The sequence below is a fragment of the Pan paniscus genome, chromosome 8 (genome assembly GCF_029289425.2).
Source record: "Pan paniscus chromosome 8, NHGRI_mPanPan1-v2.0_pri, whole genome shotgun sequence".
Classification (NCBI taxonomy): domain Eukaryota; kingdom Metazoa; phylum Chordata; class Mammalia; order Primates; family Hominidae; genus Pan; species Pan paniscus.
In genome coordinates, this window is record NC_073257.2 from 18,405,676 (window position 1) to 18,424,311 (window position 18,636).

General features: G+C 48.0%; 1 protein-coding gene and 1 non-coding gene across 5 annotated transcripts in view; both read right to left on the reverse strand.

The window, feature by feature from the left end:
* Positions 1-1,731: 1,731 nt before the first annotated feature.
* TRNAV-UAC (transfer RNA valine (anticodon UAC)) lies at positions 1,732-1,804 on the reverse strand. The gene has a single exon. It is a non-coding gene; the product is annotated as a tRNA-Val (tRNA).
* A 7,102-nt stretch (positions 1,805-8,906) lies between these two features.
* The window catches only part of ANKRD16 (ankyrin repeat domain 16), a 28,945-nt gene continuing 19,215 nt past the window's right edge, over positions 8,907-18,636 (reverse strand). For 3 of the 4 annotated variants that reach the window (XR_004664499.3, XM_034929889.3, XM_014346363.4), the window contains one exon: positions 8,907-10,668. Coding sequence is in view for 1 of the 4 variants with exons in the window: in XM_034929889.3 (XP_034785780.2) it covers positions 10,594-10,668 (75 nt within the window). In the remaining 3 variants the exon portion in view is untranslated. Of the gene's footprint in view, positions 10,669-17,814; positions 17,952-18,636 lie in introns of those variants that run through there. The other variant, XM_063607241.1, reaches the window with a different exon arrangement.

Consider the following 18,636-nt stretch of genomic DNA (forward strand, 5'->3'; position numbering starts at 1 on the left):
GCTGGAGTGCAATGGTGCAATCTCAGCTCACTGCAACCTCTGCCTCCCGGGTTCAAGCGATTCTCCTGCCTTAGCCTTCCGAGTAGCTGGGACTACAGGCGTGCATCACCGTGCCCAGCTAATTTTTGTATTTTTAGTAGAGATGGAGTTTCACTATATTGGCCAGACTGGTCTCAAACTCTTGACCTCATGATCCGCCCGCCTCGGCCTCCCAAAGTGCTGGGATTACGGGCGTGAGCCACTGTGCCCTGCCAGGTTTGCTGTTTTTAGATGCCACATATGAGTGAGATCTTACAGTGTTTGTCTCTCTGAGCCTGGCTTGTCTCACCCTAACATCACGTCCTGCAGCTTCATCCATGTTGGCACAAGTGACGTGACAGGATTTCAGGAAGGATTTTTAGAGTGGAGTCAGCGATGGTTCCTGTCCACGGAGAGACATTCAGGCTGTGGCAAGAAGGGTGAACAGGAATCAAACTCATGACAAGTTGAGAAAAGAAATTTCCAGGAAGACACTGAGGTGGAAGGAAATCGGCTTGCTGCGTTTTGTTTGAGGAACTGAAAGGAGGCCTGGGGCATGAAGAGAGGGTGAGTGAGAGGCGTCTGCGGTGAGAGACTGGGCTGTCCCTCTGGCCTCCTTGGCAGTTCTACCCTGAGAAGTAAGAGGCAGGGAGGGGCACAAGCTAATCTGTTTCTGGCTTTCCCAGGCTGCTCTGTGAGAGTCACAGAAAGGGAAGTACAAAAGCAGAAGTAGGCTGGGCACGGTGGCTCACGCCTGTAATCCCAGCAGTTTGGGAGGCTGAAGCGGGTGGATCACTTTAGGTCAGGAGTTCAAGACCAGCCTGGCCAACATTGTGACCCCCCCACCTCTACTAAAAAAAAAACAAAAATTAGCCGGGCGTGGTGGCAGGTGCTTGTAGTCCCAGCTACTCGGGAGGCTGAGGCAGAAGAGTCGCTTAAACTCAGGAGGTGGAGGTTGCAGTGAGCCGAAATCACACCCCCTGCACTCCAGCCTGGTGACAAAGTGAGACTGTCTCAAAAACAAAAACAAAAGAAAACAAAAAAGTAGGGCCGGGTGTTGTGGCTCACGCCTGTACTCCCAGCACTTTGGGAGGCCGAGGAGGGCAGATTACCTGAGGTCGGGAGTTGGAGACCAGCCTGACCAACATGAAGAAACCACATCTCTACTAAAAACACAAAATTAGCCGGGTGTGGTGGCACATGCCTGGAATCCCAGCTACTCGGGAGGCTGAGGCAGGAGAATCGCTTGAACCCAGGAGGCGGAGGTTGCGGTGAGCTGAGATCACGCCATTGTACTCCAGCCTGGGTAACAAGAGCAAAACTCTGTCTCAAAAAAAAAAAAAAAAAAAAAAAGTGGAAGTAGCAAGGCCAGTGATGAGGCCATCCCAGTAACTCAGCCAAGGGAAACATGGCAGAGCCCATGTCTGAAAGGTGCTCCCGCATTTCCACTCCCACCTGTTCTTCCAGAACTTTACCACTCCCATCAAGAGGTGGAGTCTACCTCCCTCACCTTGAACCCGGGCGAGACTTTGACTGCCTTGACAAATGGATGTGGCAAAGCGACGCTGCATGACTTACTTTTTTTTTTTTTTTTGAGATGAGTTTCACACAGTCTCAGCTCACTGCAACCTCTGCCTCTGGGTTCAAGTGATTCTCCTGCCTCAGCCTCCCGAGGAGCTAGGATTACAGGCGGGAAAACAACAGACCACACCATGGTTCCACTGGGGCTTGAACCCAGGACCTTCTGCGTGTAAAGCAGATGTGATAACCACTAGACTATGGAACCACAGGCTATATGAGTTTCAAAGCTAGACTATGAGGCTATGAGGCTGGGCACAGTGGCTCACACATGTAATCCGAGCACTTTGGGAGGCCAAGGTGGGTAGATCACCTGAGGTCAGGAGTTCGAGACCAGCCTGGGCAACATGGCAAAACTCCATCTCTACTAAAAATACAAAAAAAAAAAATTAGCCAAGCGTGGTGGCATGTGTCTGTAGTTCCAGCTACTTGGAAGGTTGAGGCAGGAGAATTGCTTGAACCAGGGAGGCAGAGGTTGCAGTGAGCTGAGGTCGTGCCACTGCACTCCAGCCCGGGCAACAGAGCGAGACCCTGTCTCAAAAAAATAAATAAATACATAAATAAAGTTAGGCTATGACAGGCAATATGGCCTTGCCTGGCGCTCCCTCCCTCTCTCTCAGCTCACACCAGCCCACATGGAGAGACCGAGGGAGAGGCCCATGTGAGGAGGAACTGAGGTCGTCAGCCAGCAGCATCTGCCAGACACGGGTGATTTCAGCCTTCAAATCTTCCAGCTGCAATCCCCAGTCCCTGGGAGCAGAGACAAGCCATCGCTGCTGGACCCTGTCTGAATTCCTATACATAGAATCCATGAGCATAACAAAGGGCTGCTTTACACGGCTAGATTTGGGGGTAATTTGCTGTGCAGCCACAGTACCTGGAACAAGAGGACAATGGCTGGAGTTGCCTAGTGGCTGTCGGTGGGCTTGTTGAAAGTGGACCTATTTGAGATGCTGAATAGAAACTGAATTAACAAGATGTAGTCATGAAAGGGACAGAAAATGTCTTAATTATAAAAAAAATTATAAAGACCCAGCCAGGCGTGATGGCTCATGCCTGTAATGCACTTTGGGAGGCGGAGGCGGGCGGATCACCTGAGGTGTAGGGAGTTTGAGATCAGCCTGACCAACATGGTGAAACCCCGTCTCTACTGAAAATACAAAATCAGCTGTGCGTGGTGGTGGGCGCCTGTAATCCCAGCTACTCAGGAGGCTGACGCACGAGAATTGCTTGAACCCAGGAGGCAGAGGTTGCAGTGAGCCGAGATTGTGTCATTGCACTCCAACCTGGGCAACAAGAGTGAAACTCCGTCTCAAAAATAAATAAATAAATAAACAAATATAAAGATACAGACCAGGCACGGTGGCTTACGCCTGTAATTCCAGCACTTTGGAAGCTGAGGTGGGTGGATTGCTTGAGGCCAGGAGTTTGAGACCAGCCTGTCCAACATGGTGAAACCCCGTCTCTACTAAAAATACAAAAATTAGCCAGGTGTGGTGGCACACACCTGAGTGTGTGTGTACCAGCTTCTCAGGAGGCGGAGGCATGAGAATGGCTTGAACCCAGGAGGCGGAGGTTGCAGTGAACCGAGGTCGTGCCACTGCACTTCCATCCCCAGGGAGGGAAGGAGAAAGAGAAAAAGTAGGAAAAGGGGCTAAAAATGGTGCTCGTCTCACCGCTTTCTTCAGTTGAGCTCTTCTTGGTCTTGCGCTGGTAACTTGATGATTTTCATTCGCCTTTGACGACTCAGCCCCTTAAGCCAAAGAGGCTCACCTGGTGCTACTCAGCCTGGGCAACAGAGGGAGACTATGTCTCAAAAAAAACAAAAAACAAATACAAATAAAGATATGAAGGCAGGCCCAGTTAGAATACATTTTTGAAAATACTTCTTTACATTTTTAATGACGCATGCATTTCATATTGAGAGCTTCATTCTTTCGGTTTAATAATTTGATCCTTGTTAAAATGCAGACAATTGGCTGGGCATGGTGGCTCATATCTTTGGGAGGCTGAGGTGAGCAGATCACTTGAGCCCAGGAGTTTGAGACCAGCCTGGGCAACATGGTGAAACCCTGTCTCTACTAAAAAAAATACAAAAATATAATTAGCTAGGTGTGGTGGTGCATGCCTGTGGTCCCAGCTACTTGGGAGGCTGAGGTAGGAAGATCGCTTGAACTCAGGAGTCAGAGGCTGCAGTGAGCCGGGATCACACCCCTGCACTCCAGCCTGAGTGACAGTGAAATCCTGTCTCAAAAAAAAAAAAAAAATGCAGACAACTCAAGGATTGATAAAATTTGAAATTTTTTCATTAACACCTTAGCATGAATGAAGACTGAAATCTAGTTTTCTTTTTGATAAAGACAATGGAGGCGTCCAAGGGCTAAGGACATACATCCCCAGGGAGGGAAGGAGAAAGAGAAAAAGTAGGAAAAGGGGCTAAAAATGGTGTTCGCCTCACTGCTTTCTTCAGTTGAGCTCTTCTTGGTCTTGTGCTGCTAACTTGATGATTTTCATTCGCCTTTGACGACTCAGCCCATTAAGCCAAAGAGGCTCACCTGGTGCTACTGTTACTCACAATGGCTCACGCGTGTTGGGTGCACGTGCTGGGCCAAGCATCATGCACACTGTAAGGTACATAGATGTGCTTTGGTCAAGGTAGAGACCGAGGCGGATATACAGGCCTGCACGACTCAGTGAGTTTGGTGCGCAGGCGCACACCTCCGCTTGTTACATAACCTGTTTGTGTAAGTTCATACTTGGCTCTGAGCCACTATTGTCTGTAAAAGGTATAACTGCCCTGCTGACGCCGTACAGGTGCTTTTGAGGCTCAGCTTGGCTCGACATGGCTTGATGTGGTGGGTGCGCTGGCGCCCAGAGAAAGGGAGACAGCCAAAGCTGTCCATCTTGTAGACAGACAGGAGGGAGCCGGGACACAGCTCTGCTTGCTTGTGCCAGAGAAAGAAAGAGTTAAGCTGCTGACCCTGAAGGCAAGGGAGAGCCGGGGGTCGCAGGAGCCACAGAGCCAAAGCAAATAGCAGAGATAAAGGTGGACAGGGTGAGAGAGCTAATGTGAGTAAGCTGCTAATAAAAAGCCATTGATGAGAACTGCTGCTGAATAAAACCATATTCACCTGCCTAGGCCCCCTGCACCAAAGCGTTTCTGCTCATCCACCCCACTCACCTTGGACTTCAGCATGGGCTGGACCTGGACCGGGGTCTGACACACACCAACTCAGTTAATCCTCACAGTAAACCTGGGAAGGAGGCGCCATTTTGCCCATCGTTTACAAGGACACTGAGAGGCAGGGAGTGTGACCTGCATGAGGTCACTTGGAGCATCACTGTAGGGGACTAACCCCCTACACGGCTATGCGGCCTTGTTCTCTGCTCCGAATGCCATCTTCACAGATTGTTCTCATGTCCCTTACAACTGCGTATCTATAAATAAGTGGATTTGCTCTCTGGTCTCTAAGACTTTAAAAGCTAAGGTTAAGGAGTGTGTGTGTTAGGGGAAGGGTGGGGACAGCAGCAAAGACTTGCACAGATAATTGTCCCCAAATAGTCTCAATGAAGGCACCTCTGATAAGGGTATATGGCAAAGCCCTGAACCATCCCTAAATTTCAATTTTCTTCTAGCAGTCATATGACTGATCTATGGTCAGGAGGATGTGAACAGAAATGATCTACATGCCTTCTGAAAAAAAGGGCATGCATAGCCTCCCTTTCATTCTTTTTATTTTATTTTATTTTTTTCGAGACAGGGTCTCACTCTGTCTCCCAGGCTGGAGTGCAGAGATGCAATCTCAGCTCACTGTAATCTCTGCCTCCCGGGTTCAGGCGATTCTCCTGCCTCAACCTCCCAAGTAGCTGGGAGTACAGGTGTGTGCCACCATGCCCAGCTAATTTTTGTTTGTTTTGAGATGGAGTTTCGCTCTTGTTGCCCAGGCTGGAGTGCAATGGCATGATCTCGGCTCACTGCAACCTCTGCCTCCCAGGTTCAGGAGATTCTCCTGCCTCAGCCTCCCGAGTAGCTGGGACTACAGGCATGTGCCACCATGTCCGGCTAATTTTGTATTTTTAGTAGAGATGGGGTTTTTCCATGTTGGTCAGGCTGCTCTCCAAGTCCCGACCTCAGCTGATCCACCCATCTCACCCTCCCAGAGTGCTGGGATTACAGGCAGGAGCCACGGTGCCCAGCCTAATTTTTGTATTTTTAGTAGAGGCAGGGTTTCACCATGTTGGCCAGGCTGGTCTCGAACTTCTGGCCTCAAGTGATCCACCTGCCTCAGCCTCCCAGAGTGCTGGGATTACAGGTGTGAGCCACTGCGCCTGGCCCTCCCCTTCATTCCTGTTCCCCTCCACAGGTTGGGGAGCAATCTTGGACCACATGGAAAAGGGCAACCTACTCAGGACAGCAGAACAACCAGCAGAAGGAACCGGGGGGCTGACACCTGGGGCTGGTTGAGCTCATCTGTAGTTGGCTATGCCCAGACTCTTATGTGGGAAAGAAAATAAACTTTGGTTTAGTCCACTGTTATTTTTTGGTCTTTATTTAGAGACAGGGTCTCACTCAGTCACCTAGGCTGGAGTGCAGTGGTGTGATCATAGCTCACTGCAGCTGTGAACTCCTGGGCTCAAGGCATCCTCCAGCCTCAGCCTCCCAAAGTGCTGGGATTACAGGTGTGAGCCACCCCACCTCCATCTAATATTAAATCACAAAATGGAATTATCTAAGTCTGTATCAGCTGGAAGAGAGGAAAGGATGTGGTAGACCCAGGGCTCTGTGTTCAAGGGGCAGGACGAGCCACAAGCTGGATTTTGTTCCTACGTCTTTTGCGTTCATTTCCCTTTTAGCTAATTGTGGATTTTCAGCAACACTGGGAAAAATAAAGACCATGCATGTTGTAGGCTGGCACAGGTGGAAGCTCTAGAACTCTGAGAGCTGCTTTAAAGGTACCACATACTGTAATCTAAATAGAAACACCCTATCATATCCAAGGAATCTGTGCCATCCCACTCCCAGCATTGTAGTGAGTGCCTGTGTATGCCTGTATCTACTCACAAGAGCTCTTTTTTTTTAAAGGAGCAATAAAGGAGATTATTTCTGCTGTGCTGTAGTCTTTTTTTTAACTTATAAATGTATAACCCAAATTTTATTGTCATTATTTGAAATTATGTGTAGAGCTAATTTACCCAATATAAAAAGGACTCTTACAAATCAACAAGACAAAACAATGGTCAAAAGATAAAGCAAGAACTGGTTTCATTAATGGCCCCAATCAATGGCCTCTGTGTCCAGTCCTGTGGGTTCTGCCCCCTACACTAATTCTGGGCATGAACATGCCTTGCTTTGGCCAATGGGATGGAAGCATCTACACAAACAGAGCGGAGACTGGAAAGCACATTTAAGTCTCTTTCCTCTCTTGAATCTCTGCCACTGTCATGAAAAATAAGCCTGGGCTAGCCGAATGGAGAGACCATGGGGAGCAGAGCCAGCTTGATCCACCCAAGGCCATCCTATACCAGCTCAGCAACCCACTGGCTGACGCAGGAGTGAGCCCAGCTGCGAGCAGCAAAGCCACCCAGATGCCCTACAGACTCCTGTTTCAACCCAGTGAGCTTTGGGGTGGTCTGTCATTTAGTAACAGCTAACTGATACAGGTAAAAATAGGAAAAAGGGCTATAATGGCCAAAAAACAAATCTAAAGATCTTCAATCTGATTGAGAAATGCCAAGGCCGGGTGTGGTGGCTTATGCCTGTAATCCCAACACTTTTGGAGGCCAAGGTGAAAGGACTGCTTAAGGCCAGGAGTTCGAGACCAGCCTGGCCAACACAGTGAGACCCCTCCTACAAAAGTGGAATCTCTACATAAATTTTAAAAATTAGCTGGGCGAGCTGGTGCGTGCTTGTGGTCCCAGCTGCTCAGGAGGCTGAGAAGGGAGGATTGCTTGAGCCTAGGAGGTCGAGGCTGCAGTGAGCTATGGTCACACCACTGCACTCCAGTCTGGGCAAGAGAACAGGACCCTGTCTCTAAAAAAAAAAAAAAAAGAAAGAAATGCAAAATTAAAATCATGAGATAGTACATCATGTTAGTGGCCATTAAAAGTGTGATACCATGGCCAGGCGCAGTGGCTCATGCCTGTAATCCCAGCACTTTGGGAGGCCGAGGCTGGTGGATCACCTGAGGTCAGGAGTTCGAGACCAGCCTGGCCAACATGGCGAAACCCCATCTCTACTAAAAATACAAAAAAATTAGCTGGTGTTGGTGGGCGCCTGTAATCCCAGCTACTCAGGAGGCTGAGGCAGGAGAATTGCTTGAACCCAGGTGATGGAGGTTGCAGTGAGCTGAGATTGTGCCACTGCACTCCAGCCTGGGTGACAGAGTGAGACGCCGTCTCAAAAAAAAAAAAAAAAAGTGCGATACCACACAGCTTTGGTGATGGGTATGCCTGGGAAGGAATCTTGGCAAAAGCGATGTCTGTGGTGCTCAAGACCCATCCTAGCCTCCTGGGCATGTGAGCCCCACACTGCAGACACAGGGAAGTTACCAGCTACATGCCCCAGGCTCCCCTAGGTCCAGATTTTGAGATGTGAGTTGGATTCCGCTAATTGCTTGAGTTTCGGAAAGCAGAAGCGAAAGCCGTCTTTCTGCTTCCACTGGCAAAGGCTGCAACTGATTTTCTGTGGAGTGTTTTCTGATCATTTGGCCTCTCGACTGTAGCAGATGAAGACAGCAAGCTTCTGGAGTTGGAAGTGAAGGCAGCAGCTTCCTATACTGGCAAAGATTTTCCTGATTGAAAAGGCACTTCTTTTTGAGGCCTAGGTCTGAAGTACAGCCCTTGATATTGTCCCTGAAAGTTCAACGAGATTTGTTCTCGAGCCTTCCTGACAATTCTGCGTACCATCAGGACCCCGTAACAAATCTTCTGCATAAGCTGGCTGCAATGAACGCTAGTCTCTGCCAACTGAACTGTAGCTGATACAGTTGGCAACCTAAAAAAATGGACAGATCCTTTGATCCGCTTCTAGGAATTTATCTTCCAGTCATTCCCATAAGGACACAAAGATGTGTCCGGCACTGCTGTTTATAACAACTTAAAAAACCCCAGAATGTCCTAAAATGTCCAGAAATAGGGAACAGCTTAGACAAATTGTGGCACATCTGAAAGATGGAATGTCAGAAAGAATGCAACATTATGCAAAGTTAAAAAGAATGAGGTAGATCTTTAAGAACTAATGAGAAAATGAAAATAACAAAACAAAAAGAACTAATGAGAAACAATGCACTCAGTTTAAAGTTGCAAGAGTGTTATATGATCCTATTTGGAATAATCTTTATTTGTACTGTCTGAATTATTTTTCCCCAGAAGCAAATATTTTAGAATATAAACTCATTAAAAATGAAATAAAGCGCATGAGTGTTACATCATATATAACCTTATTCAAATCCATGGGTAATTCCTTGAAGGCATACCATGTGCAGGAGCTGTGTGCAGCCTTCTGGGGTTTGTAAGGTGCGTAAGATATAGTAACTGACCCAGGCGGGGTGCGGTGGCTCACGCCTGTAATCCCAGCACTTTGGGAGGCTGAGACGGTTGGATCACCTGAAGTCAGGAGTTTGAGACCAGCCTGGCCAACATGATGAAACCCTGTCTCTACTAAAAATACAAAAATTAGCCGCACACGGTGGTGGGAGCCTGTAATCCCAGCTACTTGGGAGGCTGAGGCAGAAAAATCACTTGAACCCAGGGGGCGGAGGTTGCAGTGAGCCAAGATCGTACCACTGCACTCCAGCCTGGGCGACAGAGTGACTCTGTCTCATAAAAAGAAATAGTAACTGACCTCCAGGGATGCATGACTCAGTGGCCTTGACTACCACTTATATAAATAGTTCTAACATAAGGCGAACCATGGGATAATTGCTACAAAGTGCAAAGCAGGAACAGGGGCGGAGAAATTAATTCTTGTGAACCTGGAAGACATCTGACGACTCTGCTGGGTGTGGATGAAGAGATTATGCCAAGAGCTAATTTTTATTAAATGCTTTTTCTATTCCTGGGTTCTTTGAGAATCATTGACATTTATTATTTACTACACGTCAGACACGGTGTTAAGTGGCTTAGATGAAATGTCTTTTTTTTTTTTTGGTTATCAGATAACGCTTTGTGAAAATATTTTCCTTTGCATTCTTTAACTAGCTGGGCATTCCACAGCTTCACTGTTGGTATCATCTGTGATACTATCAACATGGCAGCTCACAGACTGGGCAGGCCCCAGGAATTCTTTTTTTTTTTTTTTTGAGACGGAGTCTCACTCTGTTGCCCAGGCTGGAGTGCAGTGGCACATATTCGGCTCACTGCAAGCTCTGCCTCCAGGGTTCACAGCATTCTCCTGCCTCAGCCTCCTGAGTAGCTGGGACTACAGGCGCCCACCACCATGCCTGGCTAATTTTTTTGTATTTTTAGTAAGAGACGGGGTTTCACCATGTTAGCCAGGATGGTCTCGATCTCCTGACCTCGTGATCCTCCCGCCTCGGCCTCCCAAAGTGCTGGGATTACAGGCATAAGCCACCGCAACCGGCCCCCAGGAATTCTTTAATGGTTCCAGAGAGTTCTCTGGCTAAAGACTGCTGCTGCATCTGTTAGGCAATGTTGACAATCTCATCAGAAGTGGTGCTTCCACTGTGTTTCATGTTTTTGTGTTTCTTTCTTTCTGTCGGTGGTTCCTGAGGGTTGTGACGATCAGGGCAGAGGCAGAAGGCACCACCTCAATCTGGGCCTGTCTGCTGTGGCTGGTCAGTTTCACTATCATCCTCAGACTCTTCCAGTCAATGGTTGGTGATGTCATCAGCAACCATTTTTGGAGACAGACCCAGGGAGCTGACCCTGGGGGCCAGTGCAGATGTGGCACTGACTTCACCACTGGTACACCTCAGATATACAACTTTGATCTCGCTGGGGTCAAACGTAGGTGGCTGCGGTTGGTTGAACTCAGGTTCAGGATGACTGAAGCAAGTTGCACTTGGCTTTCTCTGAGCCGAAAAACGAAAGGTGCTCAGGCTCCCAGCAACTCTGTGAAGAAAGAGTTATTATCATCTCAGTTTACAGATGAAACAGAAGCTCAGAGAGGGCAAGCAGCTAGCACAAGGTCCCACAGGTGGACTCAGGGCTGCTGGCCACAGGGCCTGGCTCTACATGCTGCACAGTCAGAGAGGGAGAGTCCCATGCGCAGTTGGAAGGCAGAAGGGAAGGGGAGGCTGGCGCTAGATAGTAACAAGCTGTGTGTTTTGGGCATTTCCCCTGTACCAGACACTGTGCTAAATGACCCTTCTGCTTTGTTTGCCTGGAAAAGTCCCCATCTTAGTGAATTCTGACTTTCCACCTACTGTCCCGGAGCAGCTGACTGTGATGGAGAAAACTGCAGGACAGGGACCCTCAGCTGCCGCTATACAGCCAGTGATCCTGCCACGTCCCTGACTCCATGGGCTTTCAACACGAGGCCTCCCCAACGCAGTGTCCACACCAGCATTACTGTGGAACTTGGGAGACATGCAGATCCCACAGGAGAGGGAAGGGGGAGCTGCCCTCAATTCAGATCAAGTTTCCCCTGTGCCAGAAGAATCAGTCCTCCAGATGGGTGGGCAGCACCAGGCCTGAGGTGAATGTTACTGTGCTGTACGCTCACAAAGTTAGAGGGCAGAGCTCATATTAAAGGTTCATACTGAGAGGTGAAGCCAGCTGGACTTCCTGGGTCAAATGGGGACTTGGAGAACTTTTCTGTGTAGCTAAAGGATTGTAAATGCACCAATCAGCACTCTGTAAAAATGTACCAATCAGCGCTCTGTGTCTAGCTAAAGGATTGTAAACATACCAATCAGCATGCTGTACAGTGGACCAATCAGCACTCTGTAAAATGGACCAATCAGCAGGACGTGGGCGGGGACAAATAAGGGAATAAAAGCTGGCCACCCCCTGCCAGCAGCAGCAACCCACTTGGGTCCCCTTCCACACTGTGGAAGCTTTGTTCTTTTGCTCTTCATAATAAATCTTGCTGCTGCTCATTCTTTGGGTCCACACCAACTTTAAGAGCCGTAACACTCACCGTGAGGGTCTGCGGCTTCATTCCTGAAGTCAGCAAGACCACAAACCCACTGGGAAGAACAAACAACTCTGGACGCACCATCTTTAAGACTGTAACACTCACTGCGAGGTCCGCGGCTTCATTGTTGAAGTCAGTGAGACGAAGAACGCACCAGAAGGACTAAAGTCTGGACACATTTTGGCGACCCAGATGGGAAACACTCAGGCATCAACAGGCTCACCCTTGAAATGCATCTAAGCCATTGGGACCAATTTGACCCACAAACCCTGAAAAAGAGGTGGCTCATTTTTTCCTGCACTACAGCTTGGCCCCAATATTCTCTCTCTGATGGGGAAAAATGGCCACCTGAGGGAAGTAAAAATTACAGTACTATCCTGCAGCTTGACCTTTTCTGTAAGGGAGAAGGCAAATGGAGTGAACTACCTTATGTCCAAGCTTTCTTTTAAGGAGAATCCACAACTATGCAAAGCTTGCAATTTACATCCCACAAGAGGACCTCTCAGCTTACCCCCAGATCCTAGCCTCCCTATAGCCCCTTCCTATTAATGATAAGCCTCCTCTAACCTCCCCTGCCCAGAAGGAAACAAGCAAAGAAATCTCCAAGGGACCACAACCTCCCCCACACCCCTGCTATCGGTTATGTCCTTTTCAAGCTGTAGGGGAAGGGAATTTGGCCCAACCCGGGTACATGTCCCCTTCTCCTTCTCTGATTTAAAGCAGATCAAGGTAGACCTGGGTAAGTTTTCAGATATATCCTGATAGGTATATAGATGTCCTACAGGGTCCAGGGCAAACTTTCGATCTCACCTGGAGAGATGTCATGCTATTGCTAGATCACACCCTGGCCTTTAATGAAAAGAATGCGGCTTTAGCTGCAGCCCGAGAGTTTGGAGATACCTGGAATCTTAGTCAAGTAAATGATAGAATGACAGCCGAAGAAAGGGACAAATTCCCTACTGGTCAGCAAGCCGTCCCCATTATGGATCTCCAGTGGGACCTCGACTCAGGCCATGGGTACTGGAGTTGTAAACATCTGCTGATCTGTGTTCTAGAAGGACAAAGGAGAATTGGGAAAAAGCCTGTGAATTATTTGATGATGTCCACCATAACTCAGGGAAAGGAAGAAAATCCTTCTGCCTTCCTCGAGCGGCTACGAGAGGCCTTAAGAAAATATACTCCCCTGTCGCTCGACTCACTCGAGGGTCAATTGATCCTAAAAGGTAAGTTTATTATCCAATCAGCCACAGATATCAGGAGAAAGCTCCAAAAGCGAGCCCTGGGCCCTGAACAAAATCTGGAGGCATTATTAAACCTGGCAACCTCAGTGTTCTATGATAAGGACCAAGAGGAACAGGCTGAAAAGGAAACGTTAGATCAGAGAAAGGCTGCAGCCTTAGTCATGGCCCTCAGACAAACCAACCTTGGTGGTTCAGAGAGCACAGAAAATGGAGCAGGCCAATCACCTGGTAGGGCTTGTTACCAGTGTGGTTTGCAAGGACACCTTAAAAAAGACTGTCCAATAAGAAACAAGCTGCCCCCTCGCCCATGTCCACTATGCCGAGGCAATCACTGGAAGGTGCACTGCCCCAGAGGACAAAGGTTCTCTGGGCCAGAAGCCCCCAACCAGATGATCCAACAACAGGACCGAGGGTGCCCAGGGCAAGCGCCAGCTCATGTCATCACCCTCACTGAGCCCCAGGTATGTTTAACTATTGAGGGCCAGGAAATCGACTTCCTCCTGGACAGTGGCATGGCTTTCTCAGTGTTAATCTCCTGTCCCAGACAGCTGTCCTTGAGGTCTGTTACCATCTCAGGCTCAGTGTTAATCTCCTGTCCCAGACAGCTGTCCTCAAGGTCTGTTACCATCCAAGGAATCCTGGGACAGCCTATAACCAGGTATTTCTCCCACCTCCTCAGTTGTAATTCGGATGCTTTGCTCTTTTCACATGACTTTCTTGTTATGCCTGAAAGTTCCACACCCTTATTAGGGAGGGACATATTAGCCAAGGCTGGAGCTATTAGCTACATGAATATGGGGAACAAGTTACTGATTTGTTGTCCCCTGCTTGAGGAGGGAATCAACCCTGAAGTCTGGGCATTGGAAGGAACAAACTCAAGCTCCAGCCTTAAGCCTTCCCACAGGACAAAACTTCTCTTTATACATCACAGAGAGAGCAGAAATAGCTCTTGGGGTCCTTACTCAGACTCATGGGACAACCCCACAACCAGTGGCATACCTAAGTAAGGAAATTGATATAGTAGCAAAAGGCTGGCCTCACTGTTTATGGGTGTTGCGGCGGTGGCCGTCTCAGTGTTAGAGGCTATCAAAATAATACAAGGAAAGGATCTCACTGTCTGGACTACTCATGATGTAAATGGCATAATAGGTGCCAAAGGAAGTTATGGCTATCAGACAACCACCTACCTAGATACCAGGCACTACTCCTTGAGGGACCAGTGCTTCAAATACGTACGTGTGTGGCCCTCAACCCTGCCACTTTTCTCCCAGAGGATGGGGAACCAATCGAGCATGACTGCCAACAAGTTATAGTCCAGACTTACGCTGCCTGAGATGAACTCTTAGAAGTTCCCTTAGTTAATCCTGACCTTAATCTATATACTGATGAAAGTTCATTTGTGGTGGAGAATTGGATACAAAGGGCAGGTTATGCCATTGTTAGTGATGTAACAGTACTTGAAAGTAAGTCTCTTCCCCCAGGGACCAGCACCCAGTTAGCAGAACTAGTGGCACTTACCCGAGCCTTAGAACTGGGAAAGGAAAGGAGAATAAATGTGTATACAGATAGCAAGTATGCTTATCTAATCCTACATGCCCATGCTGCAATATGGAAAGAAAGGGGGTTCCTAACCTCTGGGGAACCACATTAAATATCACAAGGAAATCATGGAGTAATTGCACACAGTGCAAAAACCCAAGGAGGTGGCAGTCTTACACCGCCGAAGCCATCAAAAAGGGGAAGGAGAGGGGAGAACAGCAGCATAAGTGGCTGGCAGAGGCAAGGAAAGACCAGCAGAAAGGAAGGAAAGAAAGAGACAGACAGAGAGAAAGAGAGGAAGAGACAGAGACAAAGGAGTCAAAGAGGGAGACAGAGAGAGGAAGAGACAGGGAGGCCGAAAGTCAAAGAGAGAAGGAGAGAGAGGAAGAGACAGACAAAGAAGAGTCAGAGAGAAACAGAAAGTCAAAGAAAGAGAGGGAGAGACAAAGAGGGAGTCAGAAGGAGAGAGAAAGACAAAGAAGAAGTCAAAGAGAAAGAAAGAGAGATGGAAATAGTAAAGAAAAAACAGTGTACCCTATTCCTTTAAAAGCCAGGGTAAATTTAAAACCTATAATTGATAATTGAAGGTCTTCTCTGTTACCCTATAACACTCCAATACCACCTTGTTATCAGTGTAAGCAAGGGCGTAGCCTGAAAGTACTGAGGCCACTGACAACCCATAGCCTTCCTATCAAAAATCCTTAACCCAGCAGGTTTCCTAACAGGGGATCTAAATCTTAACTAATTACCATACAAAGGTCCAACCAGACCTAGGAGGAACTCCTTCAGGACAGGACCATAGATGGTTCCTCCCCGGAGATTAAGGAAAAAAGACACAATGGGTATTCAGTAAGTGATAAGGAAACTCTTGAAGAAACAGAGTTAGGAAAATTGCCTAATAATTGGTCTGCTCAAACCTGCGAGCTGTTTGCACTCAGCCAAACTTTAAAGTACTTACAGAATCAGGAAGAAGCCATCTATACCATTTCTAAGATAATATGGACTGAACGAGGTTTTATTAATAGCAAAGAAAAATTAAAATCCCAAACTTATAAGGTTTTCAACAAAAGTAAAGTTTGCTAAAACTTAACAGTGTAACATGTATTATCCTAACCTCTAATCTTATGGAAATCAGACCCTATCAGCGCCCCTCAAAGCTCAAGTCCATCAGTGCAGAGCCATACACTAATACCCCTACTTATAGGGTTAGGAATGGCCACTGCTACAGGAACCGGAATAGCCAGTTTATCTACTTCATTATCCTACTACCACACACTCTCAAAGGATTTCTCAGACAGCTTGCAAGAAATAACAAAATCTATCCAGTAAGGATAGTAACTACAATCCCAAATAGACTCTTTGGCAGCAGCGACTCTCCAAAACTGCCGAGGCTTGGACCTCCTCACTGCTGAGAAAGGAGGACTTTGCACCTTCTTAGGGGAAGAGTGTTGCTTTTACACTAACCAGTCAGGGATAGTACGAGATGCTGCCTGGTGTTTACAGGAAAAGGCTTCTGAAATCAGACAACGCCTTTCAAACTCTTATACCAACCTCTGGAGTTGGGTGACATGACTTCTCCCCTTTCTAGGTCCCGTGACATCCATCTTGCTATTACTCACCTTTGGGCCCTGTATTTTTAACCTCTTTGTCAAATTTGTTTCCTCTAGGATCGAGGCCATCAAGCTACAGATGGTCTTAGAAATGGAACCCCAAATGAGCTCAACTAACAACTTCTACTGAGGACCCCTGGACCAACCTGCTGGCCCTTTGACTGGCCTAAAGAGTTCCCCTCTAGAGGACACTACAACTGCAGGGACCCTTCTTTGCCCCTATCCAGCAGGAAGTAGCTAGAATGGTCATCACCCAATTCCCAGTAGCAGTTGGGGTGTTCCGTTTAGAGGATGGGTTGAGAGGTGAAGCCAGCTGGATTTCCTGGATCAAGTGGGGACTTGGAGAACTTTTCTGTCTAGCTAAAGGACTGTAAATGCACCAATCAGCACTCTATAAAAATGCACCAATCAGCGCTCTGTGTCTAGCTAAAGGATTGTAAACACACCAATCAGCACTCTGTAAAATGGACCAATCAGCAGGATGTGGGTGGGGACAAATAAGGGAATAAAAGCTGGCCACCCCCAGCCAGCAGCGGCAACCCACTCGGGTCCCCTTCCACGCTGTGGAAGCTTTGTTCTTTTGCTCTTCATAACAAATCTTGCTGCTACTCACTCTTTGGGCCCATGCCACCCTTAAGAGCTGTAACATTCACTGCGAGGGTCTGCGGCTTCATTCCTTAAGTCAGCAAGACCACGAACCCACCAGGAGGAACAAACAACTCTGGACGTGCCATCTTTAAGATCATAACACTCACCGCAAGGTCTGTGGCTTCATTCTTGAAGTCAGCAAGACCAAGAACCCACCAGAAGGAATAAATTCTGGACACAATACCACAAAAAGACAAAGAAAGCAAAGGTGCAGGAAGAAACTTTTGGACAAGTTTGTCCAACCTGTGGCCCAGGTGGCTTTGAATGTGGCCCAACACAAATTTGTAGATTTTCTTAAAACATTGAGATGTTTTGCGATTTTTTTTTTAAAGCTCATCAGCTATTTTTAGTGATAGTGTAGTTTATGTGTGGCCCAAGGGAGCCAAAAGATTAGATACCCTGCTTTTGGAGGCGAGGGATGTGTTTATTGCCTTGGCCGTGGTGATAGTTTCCTGGGAGCACAAATACGTCTGAATTAATCAAACTGTATATATCAAGGATGTGCAGCTTTGTGTACCAATTATACCTCAGTAAAACCATTACAAAAAGGAAAAGAACAAAGGAAATGCAAATTCCTAGACTCCACCCTGGACCTACAGGCCCAGCTCTCTGGGGCTGCCCAGCCACCTGTGTCCAGCAAGGTGGGGGCCTGAGAAGCACTGCCCAGGCCTTTGCTCCCCTAATGGACTATTTCACCCTTCCCTAACTCGTCAGACCTCCCATACCACATCCTCACTCTCAGCTGATCACCTGCTTTCCTATTTCACTGAGAAGTCGAAGCACCTAGAAGACAGCTTGGTGTCTCCCAGCACCAAGGGCCCCAGCTCCTGCTCAGCACCCTTCTGCTCAGCTTTCCCTCTTGAGGCTGCGGAGGAACCGGCAGGGTGAACGCGAGTATTTCTCCTCATGCACAAGAAGCTACTCAATGCAGCAGCCATGGCCGCCCCTGGGAACTAGCTGGAAGCAGCTGGGGGTTGCTGGGGGGAGGGCTGGGTGGGTGGGAATCTGCATCTTTAATAGTTTCTAATTTCAACTTTTATTTTAAATACAGGGGGTACATGTGCAGGTTTGTTACCTGGGTATATTGCGTGATGCTGAGGTCTGCAGTAAGGATCGCATCACTCAGCATGGTATCCAGTAGGTAGTTTTTTTGACTGGCCACCGCACCCCTGGACTCTCTCCCTCTGAGAATCTGCATTTTTCTTTTTTTCAGGATCCCTAGGTTTGAAGGAATCTGCATTTTAACAAGACTCTAGTTGCTTCGTACAGACATTAGACTCATTCCTCCTCCTCAATTTCTGTTGGACCATTCTCTCAGCAATCTGTAAACTGTAATCTGCTCCATTAAAAAAACCAAAACATCGATCCACATCCCTCTCCACTGCTTCATTTGCAAGCTCCAGGTTCTGCCTTCCCATTCTCTCTCAAACCTGCTCTGATCTTTGTCCAGCTCCTCAACGACCCCTTCACGGAGGCCCCCAGTGCACCCGCGCAGTGAGGTCAGCTTCGCAGGGGCCCCCAGTGCACCCGCGCAGTGAGGTCAGCTTCGCAGGGGCCCCCAGTGCACCCGCACAGTGAGGTCAGCGTTGGCTCTGGGCCTCTCTTCCCTGTGACTCTGCCCAGGCACCAGCCAGTCCTCATTCCCTCCCTATGCTTTTTTTTTTTTTTTGAAACAGGGTTTTGCTCTGTCACCCAGGCTGGAATACAGAAGTGCAATCATAGCAAACTGCAGCCTTGACCTCCTGGGCTCAAGCAATTCTCCCACCTCAGCTTCCTTGGTAGCTGGGACTACAGGCACACCACGCCCAGCTAATTTTTTGTATTTTTTGTAGAGGCAGGGTCTCACCATGTTGTCCAGGCTGGTCTCAAGCCATCTGCCCGCCTTGGCCTCCCAAAGTGTTGG